Source organism: Dendropsophus ebraccatus, chromosome 3 (genome assembly GCF_027789765.1).
Source record: "Dendropsophus ebraccatus isolate aDenEbr1 chromosome 3, aDenEbr1.pat, whole genome shotgun sequence".
NCBI lineage: Eukaryota > Metazoa > Chordata > Amphibia > Anura > Hylidae > Dendropsophus > Dendropsophus ebraccatus.
The window spans coordinates 72,346,173-72,373,046 of NC_091456.1; the positions used below are offsets into that span (position 1 = coordinate 72,346,173).

A 26,874-nucleotide genomic window follows, 5' to 3' on the forward strand; every position below is an offset into this window, starting at 1 on the left:
CTCAGCTGCTGCAGAACCTCACAATACACACCTCAGCTGCTAGAGAACCTCATAATTCACACCTCAGCTGTTGGAGAACCTCATAATACACACATCAGCTGCTGCAGAACCTCACAATACACAGCTCAGCTGCTGCAGAACCTCACAATACACACCTCAGCTGCTGCAGAACCTCATAAAAAACACCTCAGCTTCTGCAGAACCTCACAATACACGCCTCAGCTGCTGCAGAACCTCATAAAACACACCTCAGCTGCTGCAGAACCTTATAACACACACATCAGCTGCTGCAGAACCTTATAATACATCTCAGCTTTTGCAGAACCTCATAATACATCTCAGCTGCTGCAGAACCTGATAATACACCAAAGCTGCTGCAGAACCTCATAACATACACATCAGCTGCTGCAGAACCTCATAATACATCTCAGCTGCTGCAGAACCTCATAACACACACATCAGCTGCTGCAGAACCTCATAATACATCTCAGCTGCTGCCATCTTAGCTGCTGCAGAACCTCATAATACATCTCAGCTGCTGCAGAACCTGATAATACATCTAAGCTGCTGCAGAACCTCATAATACACAGCTCAGCTGCTACAGAACCTCATAACACACACATCAGCTGCTGCAGAACCTGATAATACATCTCAGCTGCTGCAGAACCTGATAATACATCTAAGTTGCTGCAGAACCTCATAATACACAGCTCAGCTGCTGCAGAACCTCATAATACACAGCTCAGCTGCTGCAGAACCTCATAATACACAGCTCAGCTGCTGGAGAACCTCATAATACACAGCTCAGCTGCTGCAAAACCCCATAACACACACATCAGCTGCTGCAGAACCTCATAATACATCTTAGCTGCTGCAGAACCTCATAATACAGCTAAGCTGCTGCAGAATCTCATAAAACATAATACATCTCAGCTGCTGCAAAACCTGATAATACACCTAAGCTGCTGCAGAACCTCATAATACACAGCTCAGCTGCTGCAGAACCTCATAACACACACATCAGCTGCTGCAGAACCTCATAATACATCTTAACTGCTGCAAAACATCATAACACACCTCAGCTGCTGCAGAATTTCATGATATACCTCAGCTGTTGCAGAACATCATTAGCCTCTTACTTTACAAAGAACAAGACATCATTTCACGCTGTAATTGTTGTACTTCATGTCTTCTGCACATAGCCAGCTCTGCCCTCCCTCCTTCTCCTCCTCCTCTGTCTCAACAGAGAAGCAGCCAGAGAAGGTAGTGAGGGGCCCCGGGGGATTGAGGAGGGGCCCTGCTTCTGTCTTCACCTGGGCCCCTGCTTGTCACAGTGAGGAGGCTGACAGGCAGTAAGGAGCAGTGTGCACAGTTCAGTACAGCTGTCACCAGCTTCGGCGGGCCCCCTGGATTCTACTTTGGGCCCGGGCCCCTGACAGCTGTACGGCCAATATGACCATTATGGTGGCCCTATCATCTGCAGGGTGAGAGATGTACTAGCTGAGACTAGTGATATATTGTTGTATCAAGACTGGAATACCTGTACACTGTTCTTAGCTAAATCCCCACCCCTTACTAGTCTACACAACAGGCATAAATCAGGTGGGGGGGGGGAGGCCTCCTTACAGCTCCCCCTCCCACTCATCAGGGTGTATATAGGGGGGATCACTTATTATTGTTATTATATGGTAAAAGAAATGCACCAAAAGTATGACTCCCACCCCAAATAAAAAAAATAAACCTTTATATGGTGACAGAAAAATAAAGCCAGGAACAGACTATAAACAGGGAACAGGTCAGAAAGGAAAGACTGAGGGGGAGATTTATCAAACATGGTGTAAAGTGAAACTGGCTCAGTTGCCCCTAGCAACCAATCAGATTCCACCTGTGAGGAATGAAAGGTGGAATCTGATTTGTTGCTAGGGGCAACTAATGCTGCGTTTACACGTAACGAATTTGCGCGATAACGGTCGAATTCGAACGATAATCGTACGTGTAAACGCAGCGAACGACGCACGATAAATCGTACATTTTGATCTTTCATCAGGTCATCAAATCGTCGTTCATCGTACGCAAAAAATTCGCAAATCGTTCCGTGTGAACAGTCGTTCGCCGATTTAACCAATGTGTGAGATAGGCTTAAACGATCGCAAAACGATCGCAGTGCGAATTTTCGTACTATATATCGTACCATCTAAACGCTGATCGTTATAAAAAAAAAATCGTAAATCCGACATCGCTAATCGTACGATCGGGCCAATAATCGTTACGTGTAAACGCAGCATAAGACAATTCTGTCAGATAAATCTCTCTGTATAAACGCACCCTAGAAGCATCTAGCACCACCACACACTGCACATATTGTGTTGGGATTACGAGGCAGCTGATTGGATGATCGCTGATGACATAGTTGTTAAAGAGGCAGCTGTTGCCTTGTGATTGGTTCTGTTGCAGAGCAGCAGTTTCCTCAGCTCTGGGATCAGTTGTGTGACTGATGCTGCGATCCGCTGGTTTCTTCAGTCTTCTGGACTGCCCATTTACCTCAGAGCCAGGGGGCTGTGTCCGCCCTCACTGCCAGTTCCGCCATGTGGCTCCAGAGACAGATGCGGAGCAGAAGAGCCACGGTGAGTATACCTGTGTGCACAGGTGTCTGGCTGTCCGTGTAGGTGTTTACACACTTTTTCTTCAATGTTATAGCGGCTAGGTGTATAGTCTGGCTGCTCCCTGTTTATTACACAGAGATAAAACATTGCAGAGGTGAACTGTAACCTTCAAATTCTAGTTTCAAACCGTGATTTATGGTGGACGTATTATAAGTACAGGATGGATGTGACAGGCTTTGTCTGTGTTCACACAGTGGGGAGTGCGTTGTTTCAAGTGAGCCTTCTGCCTGATATGCTTTACAAATATGATAGACTCCAGTACTGCGCTGCTGTATAGGATGTGTGCAGCGATACTGCCCAGATGGATCCCAGACAAAATGTCTCCTTGGCTTCCAATCACAGCTCGGCTTAAAATGAGCTATGATTGGCTGCTGTCTACGATGACCTATACATGGATTTTGCTCTGGTTGATAGGTGAAAAAGGAAAATTACTACATGCACATGGAATACTATTACATACATATTTATTTTATTTTTTAAATTTCTTTGGCCCCAGGGGCCGTGGTGTGTGCCGTAAAGAGCACCTGCAGGGTGAGAGATGTACTAGCTGTGACTAGAGGTATATGGTTTTATCAAGACTGGAATACCTATACACTGTTCTTATGCTGCGTTTACACAGACAGATTTATCTGACAGATTTTTTAAGCCAAAACCAGGGACAGACTATAAACAGAGAACAGGCCATGAAGGAAAGATTGAGATTTCTCCTCTTTTCAATTCCATTCCTGGCTTTGGCCGCACCATTAGCTAAATTCCCACCCCTTAGCAGTATACACAGCAGGCATAAATCAGGTGGGGGGAAGCCTCCTCACAGCACCCCCTCCCACTCATCAGGGGAGCAGGGTGTATGAAGGGGGATCACCCTTTTTTTTTTTTTTTTTTTTTTTTTCTTGCTATCAGGTGAACTTGTAAAAACAACTTTGTGTGTGATTTAATGTTTTAGTTAGTAGTACAAAGTGCAAACAAAATAAATACTACCTTAATCCCTTAAAGGGGTTATCCAGTGCTACAAAAACATGGCCACTTTCTTTCAGAGACAACACAACTCTTGCTTGTCTCCAGTTTAGCTGCGGTTTGCAATTAAGCTCCATTCACTTCAATGGAACTGAGCAGCAAAACCCGCCCAAGCTGGAGACAAGAGTGGGGCTGTCTCTGGAAGAAAGTGGCCATGTTTTTGTAGCACTGGTCAGGCCCATTTTAATGTTTTTAGGGTAGCTTCACACGTACCGTATCGCTGTGTATTTAACGCTGCGTATTTATCGCTGCGTGTTTCGTGCGATTTTTACATGCGAGTTTTGATTTTAACATGAAAATAAATTTTTACATAAAAACGCATCGATAAAAAAGCAGCGTTAAATACGCAGCGATACAGTACGTGTGAAGGCACCCTACATCTGTATTTTTTTCCTCTTCACCTTCTAACTTCTAAGAGCCATTGCTCTTTTATTTTTCCATCTACAGGACCATGTAAGGGCTGTCTTTTTTTTTTTTTTTTTTTTTTTTTTTTTTTTTTAGAACAAGTGTACGTTGTAATAACCCACCGTAAAATGTATGACAGAATATTATTTTATTTTATTTTTTTGCTACTTTTTTGCCCCTGTCATTAAAACAAACTTTTGACATGTTATAGTGACATGACAGATGTTTGTATCAGTGGGCATCCAGGTGCTGAGACCCCTGCTAGTCGCTAGAATGAAGAGACAGAAGCGCTTAGCAGTGCGCTCTGCACCTTCATCTCTGATCTAAATGCTGATATTTTAATTGACGCAATTATAATCGAGTGTATGGAACTTCCGTTAGATGCGGTTGCTGGAAGTTCCATAGGCTCCATTATAATTCTGTCAATTGCAACATTAGCATTAAGAGCGTAGATAGCACTGCTAAGTGCTTCTGCCACTTGATTCTAGCGATTGGCAGGGTCTCGGCACCCGAATCCTTACTGAAACTAATCTGACATGTGGCTTTAACACATCAAAAGTTTGTTCTAATGACAAGCACACTTTCAGGGTAGCTTCACATGTACCGTATCGCAGCAGATTTGACTAAATGAATGAACACAGCATCAAATCTGCCCGATCAAATCTGCTGTGGATCCGCAGTAGATTTGACAGTGCGGATTTAATGTGTTCATCCGTTTAGTCGGATCCACAGCAGAAAATCCGCTGCTATACGGTACCTGTGAAGCTACCCTAAAGGGGTACTCCAGGAAGAGGTATTTTGTGGCTGTACTTCTTGGTTGAGCAGTTGCTCAGTACTACAGGTTCCAGAATGCAATGCTTTGCCTCAGCTGTTCATCACAGTCCTCCACCCTGCACATTCCCCGCCCAAAGCTGTTGCAGAACATCTAGGCTGTGTTCACACATTGCAGTTTCATTGTGTTTATTAACTGCAGTACTTTATCATTTCATTGTGGTCCCACCCACACAGCACGCTGTATTGTCTACCTGTAACACCACACAGCACGCTGTATTGTCTACCTGTAACACCACACAGCACGCTGTATTGTCTACCTGTAACACCACACAGCACGCTGTATTGTCTACCTGTAGCACCACACAGCACGCTGTATTGTCTACCTGTAACACCACACAGCACGCTGTATTGTCTACCTGTAACACCACACAGCACGCTGTATTGTCTACCTGTAACACCACACAGCACGCTGTATTGTCTACCTGTAACACCACACAGCACGCTGTATTGTCTACCTGTAACACCACACAGCACGCTGTATTGTCTACCTGTAACACCACACAGCACGCTGTATTGTCTACCTGTAACACCACACAGCACGCTGTATTGTCTACCTGTAACACCACACAGCACGCTGTATTGTCTACCTGTAACACCACACAGCACGCTGTATTGTCTACCTGTAACACCACACAGCACGCTGTATTGTCTACCTGTAACACCACACAGCACGCTGTATTGTCTACCTGTAACACCACACAGCACGCTGTATTGTCTACCTGTAACACCACACAGCACGCTGTATTCTCTACCTGTAACACCACACAGCATGCTGTATTCTCGATCTGTGCTGCTGATATTGAAATAAAGAACTTTTAGAATTTTAATTAAATTTTTCCTTCTCATCTCCATTCACGTATTATGATCAAGCATCTTTTATCTTTGAGGTTGAGCCCCACAATAAGGAGTTTATCTGATATTATCTTACATGGAATATACTGTTTATGCCTTTTTTTTGTCCAGGTGGGATTGGCAGTGTCCGCTCTGATCCTCTGTGCCGTTTATCATCATTTATTTTATGTTACTGCATGATTTTTGTGAAGACATTGCAGTACTGCAATGGAGTTCCAACATGTGTGAACATAGCCCTAATTTCACTGTAGACTTTTGCACAATCAGTGAAATTGCAGCAGCTGCATCTGTCACTCATTGTCTGCTCAGGTATAGGCTGGAGAGAGGCTGGTTAGAGATAATGAATCACTCAGGAAGGCGGGAGACAAGACCCAGCCAAGCCTCCAGTGACGTCACACTTTGCCCCTGTCAAGTCTGCATCATCAGCCTGATCTCAGCAAGTACTCACAATGTGAGACACAGGCATGTAATCTCTGTCTCCTGAGGGTGGAGAGCAGTGGGAGCAGGAGACAATGGGGATTGGCACAGAGGCCAGTTTTCTTAGCTTCCTGGATGTCAATCAACAACCAGTGTGGCAGAACCGCACAGATATGGTAATACATTATACAGAGACTGCTATATAACTTTAATGTACTTTTAATAGAAAATAATTGTCCCCATCCGGAGTAACCCCTTCAAGAGCGAGCCAATTGATGCACGTATGTCTAGGTCAAATTAATGCAGTGTTGCTCCCCGCCTTCTAAGGGCCATATTTCTTTTATTTTACCACCTACAGGGCTTGTGTCATGATCTCTAGTTTTTATTAATATCATATTGGTGTAACAGAATTTTTTTTTTCCTGATATATAATTTAAAAAAACAGCAATCCTGGTGTGTTTTTTTTTTTTGTTTCCCCCCCCCCCCCCATTTACACTGTTCACCGTGCGGGAACAATGTTATATTTTAATAGATTAAACTATTACGCAGGCTACTATATATAATTATATATATATATATATATATATATATATATATATATATATATTTATTAAATATTTTCATAATGGGCAAGGGGGTATAGTAAACTTTTATTTGGGGGTTTATAAGGAGTTTTTTTTAATACTTTTAAAACATTTTTGTATTACACTTTGTTTTAACACGTTTTTTTTCACTATACAACATGCGATCATTAGATTGCATGTACTGATCTATGCTATGCCATAGCATAGCATAGATCAGTGTTATTGGCGATCTGTGCATAGAGCCTGCCTGAGAGCAGACTCTATACACAAATTGCCCATCCAACAGGACGGAGGTAAGTGGCTGTGGGGGGTACCAATCACTCAGTGACAGGAACAGAGTCCCTGAAACTCTGCAATTGCTATAGATCATGGCGTTTAAGGGGTTAATGACAGGCAGCTGCTGGATCCCAGCTACCTGTCATTATGCTGTGCTCCGGGGACAGTGTGTGGGACCGTTCTCACTGCAGCGCTCCCGCACACATCAAACCCCTCAGTTAGGAACGTACATATATGGCATAATGACATATATGGCATAATGACATTCACGCCATTAACTGTAAAATATCTATAATTTTTTTTAATTTTTTTTGTCTCCCTAGGGACAACTATTTGCTTACACTGGTCAATGCTATGCTATTGTGTAGCATTAATCAGTGGTGTTGTCACTCTTCCCTAAGGGCCCTATTACACCTACTGATTATCTGACATATTTTTTTGAGCCAAAGTCAGGAATGGATTATAAACAGAACAGGTAATAAAGGAAAGACTGAGTTTTCACCTCTTTTTAAATCCAGTCCTGGCTTTGGTTTAAAAAAAAATCTGTCAGATAATCTGTTGGCGTAATATGGCCCTTAAGGCCCTATTCCACAGAACGAAGATCGGCCATTATGGACGATAATTGTCCCGTGGAATTGGAGGCAACGATCAGCCGACATTGTTCATGTCGTATGATCGTTGAAGTTGTTTGTCTTTCAACATGTTGAAAGACAAATGACTTGTATAGCAGCGATCTGCTGCTGTCACTCCGTGTAATAGGAGCGGCGTCAGCAGACTGCCGCCATATCTTATGGGCTGCCCGGACTCACCCGCTCGCTGCTGCCGCGTGTAATAGCGACAGCAGCGAGCGGGGAACGAGGAGCAAACGAGCACTGACAGTGCTGGTTTGCTCCTCAGAGTCGGGCCGTGGAATACGGCCTTTAGTCTACCTACACGCAGAACGTACAGAGGTAAGTATTTTACCACAGGCAGTCAGTTTTTTTTTTTTTTTTCAGGGAACGCATCCAGGACGTCTTTGCTGCTATCTAAGCCCTACAATTCCCAATCTGCTGCTCTGATCTAGCGCTGCTGCACAGAGCGGAGTCCTGAAGTCAACGGAAGTTAAAAGTACCAAAAAAAAACCTATACATTTATTTAAATAAATAATGAAAGCTTTATATTACTGTGTGTGTGTGTGTGTGTGTGTGTGTGTGTGTGTGTATATATAAAAATATAAAACACTGTAACATAGTTGCAGCAGTTGCATGCTGCCAAGCATGTGCTGTAGCTGTCCCTGCCCAACCTCTGACTGACAGGTTTTCGGCTCATGCATAGGGAGAAAACTATGGCAGACACCTTTTGGAGGTGCACAGTTGTTTTAAATGTGTTTTTACACTACAGTTTCAGAGACAGACCGCTACAGACAGTAGCACCTATAATATGCTCCTTCCAGTGCGGGAAGCATAAACTACTCAAATGTTTTCTTATAAGGCCCAGAAGGCGCTCAGGGGGTTAATGTAACACTCTCAGATATGGGTAGTTTTTCTGTTCTTAGATCATGATCTAGTTGTTAATAGAACCTGAGTGTCGTTGTTTAGTGTCTACATTGTCCATCAGCCATTTTTTTTTTTTTTTCCTCGAAGGTAAAAACCTGCAGGAACTTGAGCGACTTAATAAAGCCATTGAGGCTGTAAAAAATGAAGTTGAAGAGAAGCAAAAAACTCTCTTGCTGTACACAAATGCTAACCAGTGCATAGAAGATCCTCCAGCCAATGTTGACAGTAACTGCAATATTGTGGGAGATGCAGTGGAGAAGATGCATATTCCAGGAAAGAATTGTACGGTAGCCCCGATCCCTACAAAGAGCAGTAACTCTGTTCCGAAAAAATATATCATTGACAGACGGTGTCCAGCCACTGACTTAGAGTATGACCCCTTGCTTAACTATTCTGCTGGCTTGTTTGGTTCCACAACAAAAGAAAAAGAAAACGAAAATAAGTGTAAAGCAACACGTAAGTGTGTGGAGGAGCTGGAGAACACAAAGAAAAAGCCGAGACCTGCATCTCCTATCAGGTTGGAAATAAAGCTTCAAGAGTCTGATGATGAGGATATGCTTGTAATTGATGTCCCACCACTTCTGGAAGTCTGTAAGAAACCAAGAGCCAGCAAAGTATGTGGAACTAAAGAAGAGCACTTAATGTTGTGTGATGAACAAGTACCAGATGAAGAGGGAAGTCTTCCAGTTGATGTTGTGGAAAGTCTAGTTCTGGAAAGTGTTGTGGATGTAAAAGACTCTGGAGATGAAACGTCCCCTTCTAGTATGGGTGTTACTGCTTATACTAATGACAAGGGTCAAACACTTGAAAGCTCTATCAACTGCATATCTTCAGAGCTGCTACCTTGCTCAGAATTAAAGGGGCTTAAAGATGAGGATCAGATTGCTGTAGGTAGTGATGAAAGCTCTGACTACGCTGCTGCTGTGGAATCTGACTGTAAGGATGAGGGACAGCCCTTGTTTCAAGAAACCTGTGTACAGCAGCCAAGTCAGTCATTCCGTGCTGATGCCACTACTTATGGTACGGCTCCCGAAGTGTCTGCTATGGAGGAGAATTGTAATGATTTAATAATTAATGAACAGAAGTGTGAGAACGCCCTCAAAAGTGTTAAAAACGAAGTAATCATTGTAAATTCTTCGGATTCTGAGAACAGCTCTGATGAGTCTGATCTGTATGATTCTGATGATCCAATAGAAGAATGTCGAAGGATCTTTAATGAATTTACAGAAAGTGAAGCAAAGAAAAAATCTGCACAGGTACTGTATGTCACATCTGTTTTGCACATTTTTACTTAGAATTTTTTTTTTGTTTTTAATGCTCTTATATACCTCAAGGTGTTCTAATGCTGATTACAGAAATACAATTGTCTTGCTGATCCATGGTGCCATTTATTTATAGAAATCCAAATATAGTGATACATCAAACTGATCTGAGCTTTAAGTGACTGTACCACCAGGCCCAGGCTGAAGCACTGGAGGCGGGCCGACCCACCCTTAGTGGGAGGAAACCCTAGCCCCTCTATGATAGGGTTCCATTGATTCTAATGGAGTCACGTCATGGAGGGGCTGGGGTTTCTTCCCACTGGGGGTCGGTCGGCCCGCCTCCAGTGCTTCAGCCTGGGCCTGGTGGTACAGTCACTTTAAACAGTTCTGTTCTCCAACAAGAATGGAAACTCTGTGTAAAAGCTGCACATTTTTTGTGCCAAACATCTAAAAAAAAATAATCAAATTTTTAAGCAAATAAGTGATTACTCAAATGCCCACTCCTTTGATCAGCACAGTGCTAGGGTGCTAGGGCCCAGGGAGTGATAGGCCCTGGCTTTGTTATGAAAGACGCATACAACCAAAGTTAGTTCCAAATGCTTTTATTATCTATCAAGAAGTGCCACCAGCTTGGTTTGAGCAGCAGTAAGTTTTTACTAACTAGGGAGTGGTGAGCCACAAAAAAAAAATGGAAGTTAATGGAAAAATGGTTCCAAACTGGATTGCACACAATTGAATCCATTTTTGCATAAAATTTATACATTAAACAGACTGCAAAAATACAGTGTGAATCCAGCCTTGGGGTCCTATTACACTGAGCGATTTTTAACGATTAACGACTAACTATAAACTATCGCAAACGAGATTGTTTATCGTTAACCTGAAATCGTTCACCATATTACACAGAACGATAATCGTTTGTTACTATCGTTACTATGATCGTTATTGCAATCGTTACTATGATCGTTTATTCCTTCTGATCCAAGAAAAACAATGAACAATGTGCAATTACACTGAACGATTAGTGAAAAAACGCGGAACTTGAGCGAACAAATGTGGAATTACAGCGAACGATTAGCGAACAATTAACTATAATTTTAGGTTCAGATCTAAATAAACGATCAACCACATGTGAACGATTTTTCGATTTTTGCCTGCAATTACACAGAACGATTATCATTTAAATTCGAACGATCTAACGATTTTTTGCACAATAATAATCCCGTGTAATAGGGCCCTTACCTATTTTCATGCCCCGTATCACCACTCCCGGGTCCAGCTGACAGCCACCTGCCTCCTGCAGCTTTTTCAGCTACAACATCACATACCTGGCTGTGCAATTGCCCGCTCAGCAAGTTAGTGACTGGGGCAACAAAAGAGATAAAAAAGATATTGAAATAAAAAAAAATGGCATAAATAAAAACTATACATCTTAATGCAGAAAATTAGCCCACACCTGGCTTTGTCACAAGAAAAATAACAATGCTATTGATCATGGAATATTGTAACAATATTTTTTGTTTTGCTTTTTTGGAAGATAGTTTCTATTGTACAAAAGTGGCAATACTTTAAAATATAACTATACAGATTGGGTATTGCTATAATCATTCACCCAGAGAATACAGTTTAACCACTTGCTGAATAGTGTAAATTTTAGATGAAAACAGGGTTATTTGCATACTTCATGTAATGAACCCAGCAGTCATTTGCAGTTTGCTAAACTGTTACTTCAAAGTAATTCAGCAAATAAAGGACTAGGTCAAAAAACTGATGTTCCTGCATTTATGGTGTATAATTTTAGGTTCAAGATCAGTCTGAAATAGAAATACAGGATGCCAAGGGAAGTGATGGAGTTCCTGCCCCAAAGAAGAGACTTGCTCGTCCATCAGCGAAATCTGAAGTAACTATAGGCCTTCCATTTTTTTTATTTTTTTTTCATCTGGCTTGCCTGTTTATTACTGGGGTGATTGGTTTTCAGCACCATTTCTGTGGAGCTTGCCTTCCATTTTCATACACACTAGATTTTTATCCTTGCTGAGGACTATCGAACAAAGTGAAGCGATTTGTTTTCATCTGCGCTCCCCCCATCATGCAGTCAGCCTTTCAGCACTGCCCTGCTCCCTGTCGCTCCAGCCCGGGTGCCGGGAAAAGCTGGATCCAATCCTGGGAAAATAAAACTACTTAACTTACTGTAACTACAACTACTTTCCTGCTGTTTCCTGTTGCTGTTGTGATTCAAGGAATTAGAGGGAAATCACACGTTCTGTGATTACGGTCTGTGGAATGCAGAACCCCTGGCATCCTGATTAATGATGCTGGGAGCTCTGAAACGGATGAAATCTTCTTGCTAGTGTACTGATACAGCCATGTGGCTGTATCAGTACAGTAGTGCAGAGGTTTAACAATTTCTGAGCTCCTGGCATCCTCATGAATGATTATGCCCGCAGCTCCGAACTCCCTAATCACAGCACGTGTGACTTCCCCCTTGGTATATGGTAATTATCATGTTTGTCTGCAGTACCTTGCTTTTTTTTTTTTTCTTTTAGGTTAGGACAGGTGGCACTATTCTTGTACCTTTTAGAGGTACTGCCACACAGCAGATGCATCAATCTAGAATAGTACATGTACAGCAGCAAGCCTTACAGATAACATCTGCTGTTAAAAGCGGCCAAGCTTTTGTGGCTTCTTCGCAGAGAAGAATTACCAGTTGTTTAACCCCAGCCTTTCAAAACTTTGGACAGATGGGTAAGAAACTTTATATTTTTGTAAATTTTAATTTACCATCTCACTGTTTTATATGGCACAGTTTTGGTATTGCAATCAGAATGTATATTATGCAGCAATCTCTTGGGCCCTTTTGGTGGCCCTATTTGACTTTATTTAAACTCCAGATTCCTTTCACAAATAAAACAAAGGAAGCATTACTGTCATTTGAAAAAACTTTTGATATGTCATTAGACATATCAAGTTATTGATTAAGTCGGTGTCACTGCCGAGCAGCTGCTGCTGTGATCGCGCGATTTGGGGAGTGAGCGTGGCCGTGTGCTCCACTCCCTGGCTGTCCAATCTTCTTTCACTTCATAGACTATAATGAAGTGAAGGTCTGATTTGATTGATAGACGAGAGAAAGAGAGAGAGAGAGAGGGGCTTGCTTCCTTGGCAGTGAGGCCCACTGTGATCAACTTTTGACGTGTAAAGTAAATTTTAAAGGACAACTCTGGCGTTGATAAAAAAAACAAAAACAAAAGAAAACAAAACCTGAACTGAAGCTCCAGTTGGTAGCTTAATTTTTTTCTTCACTTCCCGAGCAAGCTGTAAGCCATCTATCAGAGCTGAGCAACCTGACGAGTCATCTGACGAAGGAAAGCTGGCCTAACAGGGCTTAGACCAGTTTCCCTCTTGATGATGTCATTGTCACAAAATGGCTGCCACAGAGCAGCCTGGGGTCAACAGTCATTAGGTAAGAATGAGTTTACTTCACTTCCTGGCGGGGGGTTGAGGGGGAAAAGATGGGGAAGGGTGGCAGGTGATTTGAAGCATATTACAAAGTTATATCACTTTGTAATGTTTTTCAATTACTGTGAAACGACTTTTCACCGGAGTTGTCCTTTAAATTACAATAATGGATATTTGGGGAAGGATCGCTGCTGGGGGCCCACCTTTACTTGAAGACAAACCTGATCGGCTCAGTTTGTTCAATTCTTTTATGAAGTCATTATTTTAGTGGGAACTACCCACTTAATTTCCAGACTGGCGCTGTTTGCATACTAAAAATTGGTTTTGGTAGTTGTATTTTTTGCCCTTTTTTATTTTGTTGTGGCAGCCATTTTTGCAAAAGTGACATGAAGTGCAGCCATATTTGTTGTCCCATAATGCCAAGCTTTTTCTTTACAGGTATAATTTATATTTTGGCTGGAAATATTATCCTTCCATGCATAGTGAGAGATTAACTAGGTATTTTCCATTGGCAGTTTGTCTTAATTTAGTGGAAGTCCAACCCGTTGTACCAGCTAGAAGTCAGCTGAGTGGATTTCAAGAAAGTGCATGCCTCAAACCCATCATGCCACAGAAAAGGACCATGCCAACACCACCAATAAGGGTAACCTCATTTAATTTTTTTTTCTCTCTGTAGAGTTCTTTGCAAGCGAAGACATGGATAAAAATTCTTAGGATCCATTTACACAGAAAGATTATCTGACAGAGTATCTGCCAAAGATTTTAAGCCAAAGCTAGAAATGGATCCTAAGAGAGAGGCTTTCCTTTATGACCTGATCTCTGTTTATAGTCTATTTCGGGCTTTGGCTTCAAATCTTTGGCAGATAATCTGTCAGATAATCTTTCTGTGTAAATGGACCCTTAGGGGGAGATTTATCAAGGGGTGTAAAATTTAGACTGGTGCAAACTGGCCACAGCAACCAATCACAGCTCAGCTTCCAGCTCTGGTGAAAGGAAAGAGGAGCTGTGATTGGTTGCTGTGGGCAGTTTGCGCCAGTCTAAATTTCACACCCTTTGATAAATCTCCCCCTTGATGTCTATAATTGGGTTGAGAATTAATATTATAATTGAACTATGAAGGCTTTATAAACTGAAAACAATATTGGACATAGATATTGGGCTGAAAAAAAATCATGTATCTTGTTTTGTTAACACATTACTTGCATTTTGTCATTCTTGAAGAATTCTGAGGACTTGCTACTATAGATATTTCCCTTACAGAATGTTAAGGAATTTATGACATTGCTCTGTTTTAAAACTTAGATACCTACACGTAAAAGGCAGACTGTGGCATTGGAAAGTGGTTGTAAAGTCCCCCATGAAACAAGACAGCGCTATGTTAACTCCTTTGTTGAAGAATTCTTGAAGGAATCTGCAACCGTTCAGGAAGCTTTTGATAAGGTTCACGATCTACCAGCTTTGTTTTTATGATTAACGTATATATATATATATATATATATATATATATATATATATATATATATATATATATATACTTGCATATTGCAATGTACAGTAGTTTACTTTTCACCATTTCTGGACTTGCTTATAACTTTCTTATATGCTGGTTCTATTTCCTGATATATAAATGACAAAGGGTTTGTGGGTATTCAGGGGAACAGCTGAAGCATGACTGCCGCTAGTCTGACAATGTGAACAATTTAAGGATTACCAAAATTATTTATATTTGCCAAATGTCAGAATGGGAGAATTTTTAAGGCATTTTTATTACTTTCTGTAAAGTCAAAAGTTTATATACACTAAGATTACTATGCTTTTAAACAATTTGGGACTGTCATGTCTTTGGAAGCTTTAGATTTATTGGCAACATCCAAGTTAGAGACACACCTGTGGCAGTATTTTAAGGCACACCTGAAACACACAGCTTCTTTTTGTAACAGCATGATAAGTCTAGAAATCAGACATTTCCTCCTGTGTCACTGGAGGCTTGGGCGAGACCTTGTCTGAGTGTGCCCCCTCCTTAGCTTCCCAAGCCTTAAGGGTACAAACCCACTTGACGTATTTGCTGTGTGAATCAGTCTTAAAAATAAGCAGGCAAAACGCAGGTTGGCTTTATACAATTGTTCTGCGTTAAAATACGCAATTGCGTATTTTTGAAGCGTGAAGCTACATGCGTTTTTCGCACAGGTTGTTAACAACTGATGCTTTGCTAACAACAAGCTTCATGCTTCAAAAATACGCAATTGCGTATTTTAACGCAGAACAATTGTATAAAGCCAACCTGTGTTTTGCCTGCTTATTTTTAAGACTGATTCACACAGCAAATACGTCAAGTGGGTTTGTACCCTTAGGGTACAAACACACACAGCATATACGCTGCGTATTTACTGCTGCGATACGCAAATACGCAGCAGATTAGATCTAAATAACTGAACACAGCATCAAATCTGCACCATCAAATCTGCTGTGTATTTTTTTGCGTATCTGCTGCGTATACGGTGTGTGGGTTTGTACCCTAAATGTCAGTCTGCCCATGTGGTAACACCCTTAGGGGGCATTCACACTTGCAGGATCCGTAAATAAAGACTATGTGGTACGGAACGAAATTCAGAGCTCCCGATATCATTCATGATGATGCCTGGACACTCCAAAACTGTTCATACTTTGTGCTACTGTACTGATGCAACTGTGCAGCTGTGTCAGTACAGTAGCACTAAGATTTAAAGTTTCAGAGTGTAATGCAGTAAGTTTCGAATTGTTGGGCGTAGCACATTAACCATTGCATGGATTGTAATAATGTGAGAAATGTAAAAAACTATCTCCTGTCTGCTTAGACCCTTAGAAAATCCATTGTAAATGTAAATACGCACTTTAAGGTTTAAAAAAAAATGTATGTAAAATAGGAGATTTTTTACCTTTTTTTTAAAATTCTAGGCCTTGGCAGAAGAAAAGTCAATTTATGATAGATGTGGGAGTAAAAATATGTATCTTAATATAGCGGTCAACAGTCTTAAAAAATTGAGAGATCAGCGAAATGTTCAACTTGGTAAGTGAACGGGTTCATGAGGTTTTAGATGTATTAAATATTGTATATAAGGGGCTGTCCTTATGAGGAGTAGTTGTGTGCATGGGGGTTGGGTCTTGTCCATGTGGTAACCCAGGGTAAGCTGCAGAAAGGGACTGACTGAGATCCCTGTAGTGAGCTGGGTGCTTGGAATACTTTTGGATAAATCACTGCTTAGTGCAGGTATACTGTATAGAACAGTGATTCTCAACTCCAGTCCTCAGGCCTCACCTACAGGTCATGTTTTGAGGATATCCCATACAAAGAACACATGTGGTGATACCTGATGCACTGAGTATAATTATACCACCTGTGAAATACTAAATAAATTCTCAATACATGACCTGTTGGTGAGGACTGGAATTGAGAAGCATTGGTATAGAAGACTTGCGATAAATCACTGCTTAGTGGAGGCAGACTGAAGAGTAATACTTTTGATTGGAGAATAGATATGACAATAAATTGTTGCTTTCCTAGCAGATACACTGACACTGAATACTTGATGATAAGATTTATTGTGCATTTACACAGATTTATCTGACAGATTTTTTAAGCCAAAGCAAGGAATGGAATTGAAAAGATAAGAAATCTCAGTCTTACCTTTTCCCTCTCGCCCTATGACGGCATCCATGGAGAGGTCCACCTTCCGCTCCTCTGGACAGGAAACAGTTCACTGGATCCATAAAAGAGACCGCCCCTTCATCGCCAGTTCTGTTTCCTGTCCTTTGGAGCAGGAGGTGGTTCTCCCACCTCTCCAAAGGATCCGTCATAGGAAGAGGGGAATGCGGCAACTGGCTTTACTTATCTACTCCCGGCATCCCAGCGGCGTAAGGCTTCTCCTGGAGCAGCTGCCAAGCCTGGCTTCCTCCTCCAGCACCTGTCGGATGATGTCCTCCAGATCTTCCCTGGCTCCCTGGATTGCTGGCGGCGTCCTCCCGCAGGCGCACGGTCCACGTGCAGGTACTTCCGGGTTGGACGCGCGTAGGTGTGCACGTGATGACGCCACGTGCGTCTGACGTCGGAGGACGTAGCGCCGTTTCCGGGGAGGGGTTCCGGCGGGGCTGTGCCTTTCCGGGACACAGGCTTTGGCCTGTTAGGTGAGAGCTCCTAGGGGCTTTCGGTCTCGGAGGGGGTGTGCTGTGCGCGCGGCGGAGGGGGAGGAGCCAGCCATTCCTTGGCGCCGGATTCAAAAGAGCCCAGCAGTTCACCAAGGATGGCGTCCACGCTGAGCAGGTATTTCAGCAGGCTTCTGGCTGCGCACTCTGCATTTCTCAGCATGTTCCCCGGCTGCCAATCTCTGCATACAGCACGCTTTGGCTGCAGGCTCTGTAGATAGATCTATTTCCATTATGGAAGAGCGCGCAGACAATCCTGAGACCCCTTCTGAGACTCAACCGGTATGACAGGGGCTAACTTGGTACCTTCATATATTTATTATGGGTATATAGGTGTGTACACAAGTATGTATGTTTTTTCTTGTAGACACCAAAGATATCACGTACTAAGACCAGAGAGTGTCCTGTGTGTGACAGAAAGCTGAGTAGTCACAATAGGACATTATGCAGCTCCTGTCGTAATAGATTCCTGGAGTAAGAGACACCATCCTTCATGAAGGAGATAAAGGAACTTATTAGAGGGGAAATTAAATCATCCCTTCCCTCACAGGCCCTAGTCCCCGTGGAAACTGGAGAATCCTCCAGGTCTGAGCCTATGCCTGGTCCTAGTACGGAGGCAGATGAGGAGGATCCTGTGTTAGAGACAGAGGACTTTGGTGAGGTTGTTGAAATAGATGAGTCTCACCAGTCTGAACCTTCGGCTTCCAGCATAGAGGAGGTTGATCCATTAGTCAGTGCAGTTAGACGCACTATGGAGCTAGAGGTCAGTTCTGTGTCCAGGACCGTACAGGATAGAATGTTCCAAGGCCTTACCCCAAAGAAGAAAAAAGATTTCCTATTCACCATTCTATTAAGGACTTGATTAAAAGAGAGTGGAACAACCCAGACAGAAAGTTCTTCGTGCCTAGGGCAATGAAGCGTAGATATGCCTTCAATGAGGAGGATACAGCTGTTTGGGATAGAGCCCCTAAAGTTGATGCACCTTTAGCGAAGATTTCTAAGAAGGGGGTCTTACCTTTTGATGACTCTGCTACTCTAAAGGACCCTATGGACAAAAGAGCAGAGGTCTACCTTAAAAAAGGTTGGGAATCAGCCGCTGCCTCTTTTAAGCCTCTTGTTGCAGCCACATCGGTAGCCAGGTCTATGGATATCTGGATCGATGAACTGACCACAAAGATTAAAGACAATGCCCCTAAAGAAGAGTTATTAGCTTCTATCTCCAACATTAGTCAGGGAGCTAAGTTCCTATCGGAAGCCTCAGCAGATACCCTGAAACTTAACGCCAAATTTGCTGCCCTATCCAACTCTGCAAGGCGTACAGTTTGGTTAAGGGACTGGAAAGGGGACATTACCTCTAAGGCAAAGCTATGTGCCGTACCCTGTGGGGGTGAATTTCTCTTTGGTTCCACCCTTGATGCAGTCCTTGAAAAAGCTTCCGATAGGAAGAAAGGGTTTCCTGTTGTACCCCAGCCTCCCAAAAGTAATTATAGGGGCAGAGGTAGGGGTGGTCATCGGGGAGGCTCTTCAGGTAGAAGGGAATGAAGGACCTCTAGAAAGAGTAAAGGTCTTTAGTTCAACACTGCTGATTCTGCCAAAAAACCCAATCCCCAATGACGCCAGGCCCCGGTGGGTGGTCGCCTTTCTCTATATAGTGAGGAGTGGGATAAGATATCGGCCAGCAAGAATATTTTGAATACAATAAAATATGGTTTGAAAATTTCTTGTGTGTCCCCTCCAGGCAATAGATTTGTCACCACTCAATTCTGGGATCCAGAGCGTCACCAGGCCATGGAACTTGAGGTGCAATCTCTCTTGGATAAACAGGTATTGGTCGCTGTACCGATGAAGGAGAGGGGAGCAGGCTTTTACTCCACTCTCTTCCTGGTCAGGAAGCCAAATGGTACGTTTCGTACCATAATTAATTTAAGGCCTCTCAACAAATTTCTTACCTATGAAAAATTCTGAATGGAATCTATATCTTCAGCCATTCTGAATCTTTCTAGAGATTGCTCCATGGTGACCCTTGACATCAGGGATGCGTACTCAAGGGATGCGTACTATCACATCCCAGTTCACCCAGAACACCAGAGATTCCTCAGGGTTGCAGTTTGGTTCAAGGGCGCTTTCCTACACTTACAGTTCAGGGCCATGCCTTTCGGTATTTCACAGGCCCCCAGAATATTCACAAAGGTTATGGCAGAGGTGATGGCACATGTAAGGGAACAGGATATCATCATTGTTCCATACTTAGATGATTTTCTCCTGGTGGCTGATTCTCCTCAGATCTTACAATCTCAAGTCACACAGGTGGAAATCATCTTTAAAAAATTAGGATGGGAAATGAAGATAAATCAGTCAGACTCCTTCTCACACCTGCCAATTCCTAGGGATTCTCCTAGATTCTCTGGTTCAGAAATGTTTCCTACCTTCTAGTAAAGTGACCCAGTTACTGACTAAAATAGAGCACCTCATGTACAGTCAGAGCACTACACTGAGAGAGGCCATGTCGGTTCTAGGTCTGATGACCTCCTGCATTCCCGCAGTCCCCTGGGCCCAGTATCATTCCCGAACACTGCAGACACAGATCCTCTCTCAGTGGGATAGATCTACAGACTCCTTAGACTCTGTGTTCTCTTTCCACAGACAGTACGTTCCCTAAGTTGGTGGACCCAGAGAGAAAATCTGGAAAAGGGGGTTCCCTGGGTACGCTCAGACGAAGTCATCCTAACTACCGATGCCAGCCCTCGGGGCTGGGGAGCAGGGCCGTCTTAACAAAACGATGGGCCCCTGGGCATAGCTGTGAACTGGGCCCCCCGACCCAAGATCAAGTCCCCGCATCCCCCCTACCCCCAACCTTGTGCTGTGCACCCCCATGTGGGTGTATATTGTACTGTATAGTTCTGTATGGGTGTATATTGTTCTGTATGGGCGTATATTGTTCTGTATGGGTGTATATTGTACTGTATGGTTCTGTATGGGTGTATACTGTTCTGTATGGCTCTGTATGGGTGTATATTGTACTGTATGGCTCTGTATGGGTGTACTGTATATTGTACTGTATGGCTCTGTATGGGTGTACTGTATATTGTACTGTATGGTTCTGTATGGGTGTACTGTATATTGTACTGTATGGCTCTGTATGGGTGTACTGTATATTGTACTGTATGGTTCTGTATGGGTGTACTGTATATTGTACTGTATGGCTCTGTATGGGTGTACTGTATGGTTCTGTATGGGTTTATATTGTACTGTATGGTTCTGTATGGGTGTATATTGTACTGTATGGTTCTGTATGGGTGTATATTGTATTGTATGAGTGTATATTGTACTGTATGGTTCTGTATGGATGCATATTGTTCTGTATGTGTGTATCCTTCTGTCTGGAGCAGTTTTGCAGCATCTGTGGGGGGGGGGGGGGGGGGGTCATTCCTCTCCAATGCTCAGGAGCAGTAAAAAAAAACAAAACACAAATAGGAACCAAGCCTAACATGTGTAACGATATCTATATCTATATCTATATCTATATATCTATGTATATATATATATTATATATAAATAATCTTTACACATGTTAGGCTTGTTTTTACATAGTGCAAACCTGGCCATACATGCAGTCTGGGGGGGGGGGGGGGGGGGGGGTACAGCAGCCTCAAGTGTATGGGGGTACAGCAGCCTGAAGGGGAGAACACAGCAGTCTGGGGGGGGAGGGGGTGCACATTGCAGCTTGGGAGGTACAGATCAGCTACAGGTGGACAGGGGCAAAGCAGCCTGGGCAGGGCCGGGACAAGGAGTTTTGGTGCCCTAGGCAGAGAAGGCAAATGGCGAAAAAAAACCCAAAAAAAACTTATATATCTGCATAAAAAAGACATGTATACACACTTTTAAACACATTTAATATAAAAGGATCATTGTTTAAGGGGAAAAAAAATAAAAAAATCGCTATATCAGGACCAAATATTACCTCCATACCGTTAAGAAAACAAACTATATATAGGCCAATATTACCGCCATAGAGAGACCACCGCATAATGACACTATATACACACCAATATTAGCACCACACCATGACCACCACATAATGACACTATATACAGGCCAATATTAGCACCACACCATGACCGCCACATAATGACTATTTATACACCATATACAGAACAATATTACCCCCATAGAGTAACCACCACATAATGACTCTATATATACACACCATATACAGACCAATATTACCACCATAGAGTGACCACTGTATAATGACTCTATATATATTATATACAGACTAATATTACCGCCATAGAGTGACCGCCACATAATGACTTTATATACACTTTATACAGACATATATTTTGTGGCAGCCACTATATGCGGTAATATTAGTCTGTATATAGTGTATATAGAGTCATTATGCAGCGGTCAGTCTATGGCGGTAATATTAGTCTGTATATAGTGTATATATAGAGCCATTATGTGGTTGTCAGTGTATGGCGGTAATATTGGTCTGTATATAATGTACATAGAGAGTCATTATGTGGCGGTCACTCTATAGTGGTAATGACTCTATACACTATATACTGACCAATATTACCGCCATAGACTGACCACTGCATAAGGACACTATACACACTATATACAGACCAATATTACCGCCATAGACTGACCACCAGATAATGACTCTACTGTATATACACACTATATACAGACCAATATTACTGCCATACAGTGACAGCCACATAATGACCCTATATACAGACCAATATTACTGCCATACAGTGACAGCCACATAATGACCCTATATACACTATATACAGACCAATATTACTGCCATACAGTGACAGCCACATAATGACCCTATATACAGACCAATATTACTGCCATACAGTGACAGCCACATAATGACCCTATATACACTATATACAGACCAATATTACTGCCATACAGTGACAGCCACATAATGACCCTATATACACTATATACAGACCAATAGTACTGCCATACAGTGACAGCCACATAATGAATCTATATACACTGTATACAGACCAATATTACCGCCATACAGTGACCGCTGCGTAATGACTTTATATACACTATATACAGACTAATATTACCGCCATACAGGGACCGCAACATAATGACTCTATATATACCATATACAGAACAATATTACCGCCATAGTGACCACCACATAATGACTATATATACACACTATATACAGACCAATATTACCGCCATAGTGACCACCACATAATGACTATATATACACTATATACAGACCAATATTACTGCCATACAGTGGCCACCTAAGGACTCAATACTACCTTATTTTTTTCTCAATAAATAGTGACATCATCATAAACTATACATAGGAGCTGCAGCCAATCACTGATCAACTGCAGCAATTACATAGGACTGATGAGGACAGAGAACGGCTGCAGCTCCTATGTACAGTACATTCACTGTTACACTTCTGCTGGACAGTGGAGTCAGCAGTGCTGATACATACACACACACATACACTAATATATATATATATATATATATATATATATATATATATATATATATATATATATATATATATATATATATATATATCACACACACATCCATGAAAACACATACAAATCCAAACCATCTAGTAGTCCACATACTACACACATGACATGTAACACACACTACATTCATGCATCATATACCTACATTCATACACATTACACACTACATGTACAGTATACTTACTCCATCTAGCAGCATGCTGGGGGTAGTAGTCCTGGTCCATGGCAGCAGAAGCAGCAGGCTCTGGTCCTCTCACAGCAGCCGTCTCCTCCATCGTCCCGACTGCCACACTAGTCTCACCAGGAAGAGGCAGGGAAATCACATGGTGCAGGGGGGAGGGGGTCCAGCACACACCGGAGCCCACGTCCTGTAGCCTCTGTGTGACCCCTAATAGCAGCAGCCAGGGATCACTCCCAGACGCTGCAGGACGCTGTCTGTGTGCTCCTGCCTGTGACACATACTGCCATTGCCCCCCCCCCCATCCTGATCATGAGGCAGCTTGCCTCACTACTCAGCTGCACTCCTCACCTACTTTAGGGCGTTGCTAGCGGCCGGAGCCCGTTCCGCCCGTCGGCATATGAGATCCACGGGGGTTGCTGTCAGAAGCGCAGGGCTGGAGCCTGCAGCAGCTTCAGGGCTGATGCTGCTGCAGGTGAGGGGGATATGAGGGCGCTGATGGTATGTGAGCGCGCAGGGGCAGCGCTCGGCAGCCACCAGGAGGCAGAATACAGGAGCATGTAGTAAAAAAATATATATTTTTCAGAGAGACTGCAATTGCGCCCCCCTGTAATTTACCACTAGATGGCGCCCTAGGCCATCGCCTACCCTGGCCTACCCTTTGTCCCGGCCCTGAGCCTGGGGGAGAGGGGGGCAGCTATGGGGGAACAGGGGTAGGGCTGTGTGTTCTTCTCTCAGCCCAGATCTGCAGACTCCCACCTCTTCTCTGTCCCGACCTCCCTGCTATCTACAGCCCCAGGTACCTGACATTTCCTGCAGTGGAGCCCAGGACAGGAGGGGGATGGTCAGGAAGCCCTGTAGCTAGAGGCCGCTGTGTAGCTGTAGGTTAGCAGCCTGTAGCCTCCTGCTCTCCACACTGCTGATCTCCTGCTATGGCAGCACAGGCTGCAGCTGCTGTGAGGCCCCACACATAACCATCCCAAGGCCTGCTGGGGGCAGGAAGCCCCAGGCCAGGAGGAACATGGGACCAGTCCACAGGGGGCGGGGCTTAACGGAGGGGGGAGCTTCAGCCGCCCACATCACAGGCCGGCCCTGCAGCTTATTTATGTGAGGAGAGGAGAGCGCTGGGGCAGTGCGCAGCGTCAGTGCGGCCCTGTAATGTACTGGGGAGAGGGGGCACAGCGTGGCTTATCAGCTTCCCTTCATTTCTGCAGGGTAGGCGGCTGCCACTGGGGCCCCCCATGAGTCATAGGCCCCCGGGCAGCCGCCTACCCTGCCCAATGGGAAAGACGGCCCTGCTGGGGAGCCCACACAACAGACATCATATTCCAGGGGTTATGGAAGCCAGAGGAAGCTGCCTTGTCTCAGAACGTCAGAGAGCTAAGAGCAGTCTTCATGTCCCTATCCCAGGCCCTGCCCCTCCTAAGAGACAGACACGTAAAGATCCAGTCAGACAACTCATCAGTAGTAGCGTACATAAATCACCAAGGGGGCACAAGATCCAGAGAGCTAATGAGAGTCGCTCACTTAATCTTCAGACTGGTAGAACCTCATCTCTCCTCCCTCACAGCACTACATCTAAAGGGTTCAGAGAATATAAAAGCAGACTACCTGAGCAGACACCAGCTAAACCAGGGGGAGTGGAGCTTGTCAGTCGAGGTGTTTCAACAGATCTGTGCCAGGTGGGGTCATCCAGTAATAGATCTCTTCGCTTCCAAAGCAAACAAGAAGATAGAGGTTCTTCTCCCTGAGCCCATCAGACAACCCAAAAGGGATAGATGCGCTAGCTCATCCTTGGACTCAGGGACTCCTGTATGCCTTTCCTCCGTTCAGGATGATCCCCAGAGTTCTCAGGAAGGTCAGGCAGGACAAAGCTCTGGTTATCATGATAGCGCCATTCTGGCCCAGGAGGGTGTGCTTCTCTTGGTTGAGGGTCATATCCGTTACAGATCCCTGGGTACTACCAGAGACTCCAGATCTTCTCAGTCAGGGTCCGATTTACCATCCGGTAGTCAAGAATCTCCACCTGACTGCATGGCTATTGAGAGGCAGATCCTCAGATAGGGGGCTTTCAGAACAGGTCATTACCACCCTCCTGGCCAGTAAAGAGTCACATCAGAAATATATCTTAGAACTTGGAGAGCATTTTGTAGGTTTGTAAATAAACCCATTAATGTATTAGTTCCACCAGATATCCCAGTAGTACTAGATTTTCTACAGGAAGGTCTAAATAAGAGGTTAAGGCCTAGTACTATTAGGGTCCAGATTTCAGCTCTCAGTTCCCTCTTTGACTTTAAGCTGGCGGAACATCCCTGGGTTAGGAGGTTCATGAGGGCAACAGATTCTTCCCTACCATCAAGCCTAAACTCCCACCGTGTGATTTAAATCTGTTCTCTCCCAGCTAACAGAACCTCCATTTGAACTCTTAGCAGATCTCTCCATCAAGACTCTCTCTCAAAAGTTAGCCTTCCTTCTAGCTATTACCTCTGCTAGGAGAGTAAGAGAAATATCAGCCTTCTCCATTCAGCAACCCTATATGTCCATTAGAGAGGATAGGGTGATACTATCTCCAGACCCAGCCTTCCTTCCCAAGGTGGTTTCTGATTTCCACAGATCCCAGGAAGTGGTACTCCCCTCATTCTGTCCCAACCCCTCTAATAAGGGGGAGTCTCGTTTTCACTGTCTAGATGTCGGGAGATGTCTTATCCATTATCTACAGAATACAGAACAGTGGAGGCTTTCCAATAATATTTTAATACTCTTTCAGGGAAAGAATAGAGGGAAGGCTGCATCTGCCCAGGTGATCGCTAAGTGGATTAAGAACACCATCTCTTCTGCCTATCTAACCGCAGGTATCGAAGTTCCATTAGGGTTCGGGGCTCACTCTACCCGTTCAGTAGCCACATCCTGGGCAGAGAGAGCCTCAGTATCTATTGAGCAAATATGCAGGGTTGCTACGTGGAGCTCCCCCCATACCTTTAAGCACTATAGGCTCCAGTTATCCTCTCAAGAAGACTTAATCTTTGGGAGAAGGGTATTGGAGGCAGTGGTCCCACCCTAGGCGTAATTCCTTTTCTAGTCTCCATGGGTGCCGTCATAGGGCGAGAGGGAAAACCTGAATTACTAACCGGTAATTGCTTTTCCTCGAAGCCCATGACTGCACCCGCCTAATACCCTCCCTAATATTGTATATATTGTATATATTGGTCTTACACTGTTAGTGAGACTTTGTATTGATATAGTCATTTAAGAAGTATTATATCATATTAAATTAGTAATAGTTTTTTCAAAGAAAAAAAAATGTGTGTTTTGATAAACTAGGAAAATATACTTATTTTCCAAAGAAGATTTAGATATGCTCCTGAGATTCCTTGATGACGAACTGGCGATGAAGGGGCGGTCTCTTTTATGGATCCAGTGAACTGTTTCCTGTCCAGAGGAGCGGGAGGTGGACCTTTCCATGGGTGCCGTCATGGGCTTCGAGGAAAAGCAATTACCGGTTAGTAATTCATGTTTTATAACGTGTTCTGTTTATAGTCTATTTCTGGCTTTGGCTTCAAAGATCTTTCAGATAAATCTGTAAACGCACCATTAGACTTGACTTAGAATACAGTGGGCTACCTCAAGGGGGGGGGAGTCCTCTGTAGACACTCAGGTTCTCAGCTGTGGG

At 43.5% G+C, this 26,874-nt stretch overlaps 1 protein-coding gene across 3 annotated transcripts in view; it reads left to right on the top strand.

Moving 5' to 3' along the window:
* The first annotated feature begins 2,454 nt into the window (after positions 1-2,454).
* LOC138787145 (RNA exonuclease 1 homolog) overlaps positions 2,455-26,874 on the top strand; it is a 52,444-nt gene continuing 28,024 nt past the window's right edge. For 2 of the 3 annotated variants that reach the window (XM_069964294.1, XM_069964296.1), the window contains exons 1-7: positions 2,455-2,624; positions 8,668-9,836; positions 11,644-11,742; positions 12,389-12,587; positions 13,814-13,941; positions 14,601-14,738; positions 16,233-16,344. In XM_069964294.1, the coding sequence (XP_069820395.1) occupies positions 2,495-2,624; positions 8,668-9,836; positions 11,644-11,742; positions 12,389-12,587; positions 13,814-13,941; positions 14,601-14,738; positions 16,233-16,344 (1,975 nt within the window). In that variant the 5' untranslated portion in view covers positions 2,455-2,494. The remainder of the gene's footprint in view (positions 2,625-8,667; positions 9,837-11,643; positions 11,743-12,388; positions 12,588-13,813; positions 13,942-14,600; positions 14,739-16,232; positions 16,345-26,874) is intronic. The other variant, XM_069964295.1, reaches the window with a different exon arrangement.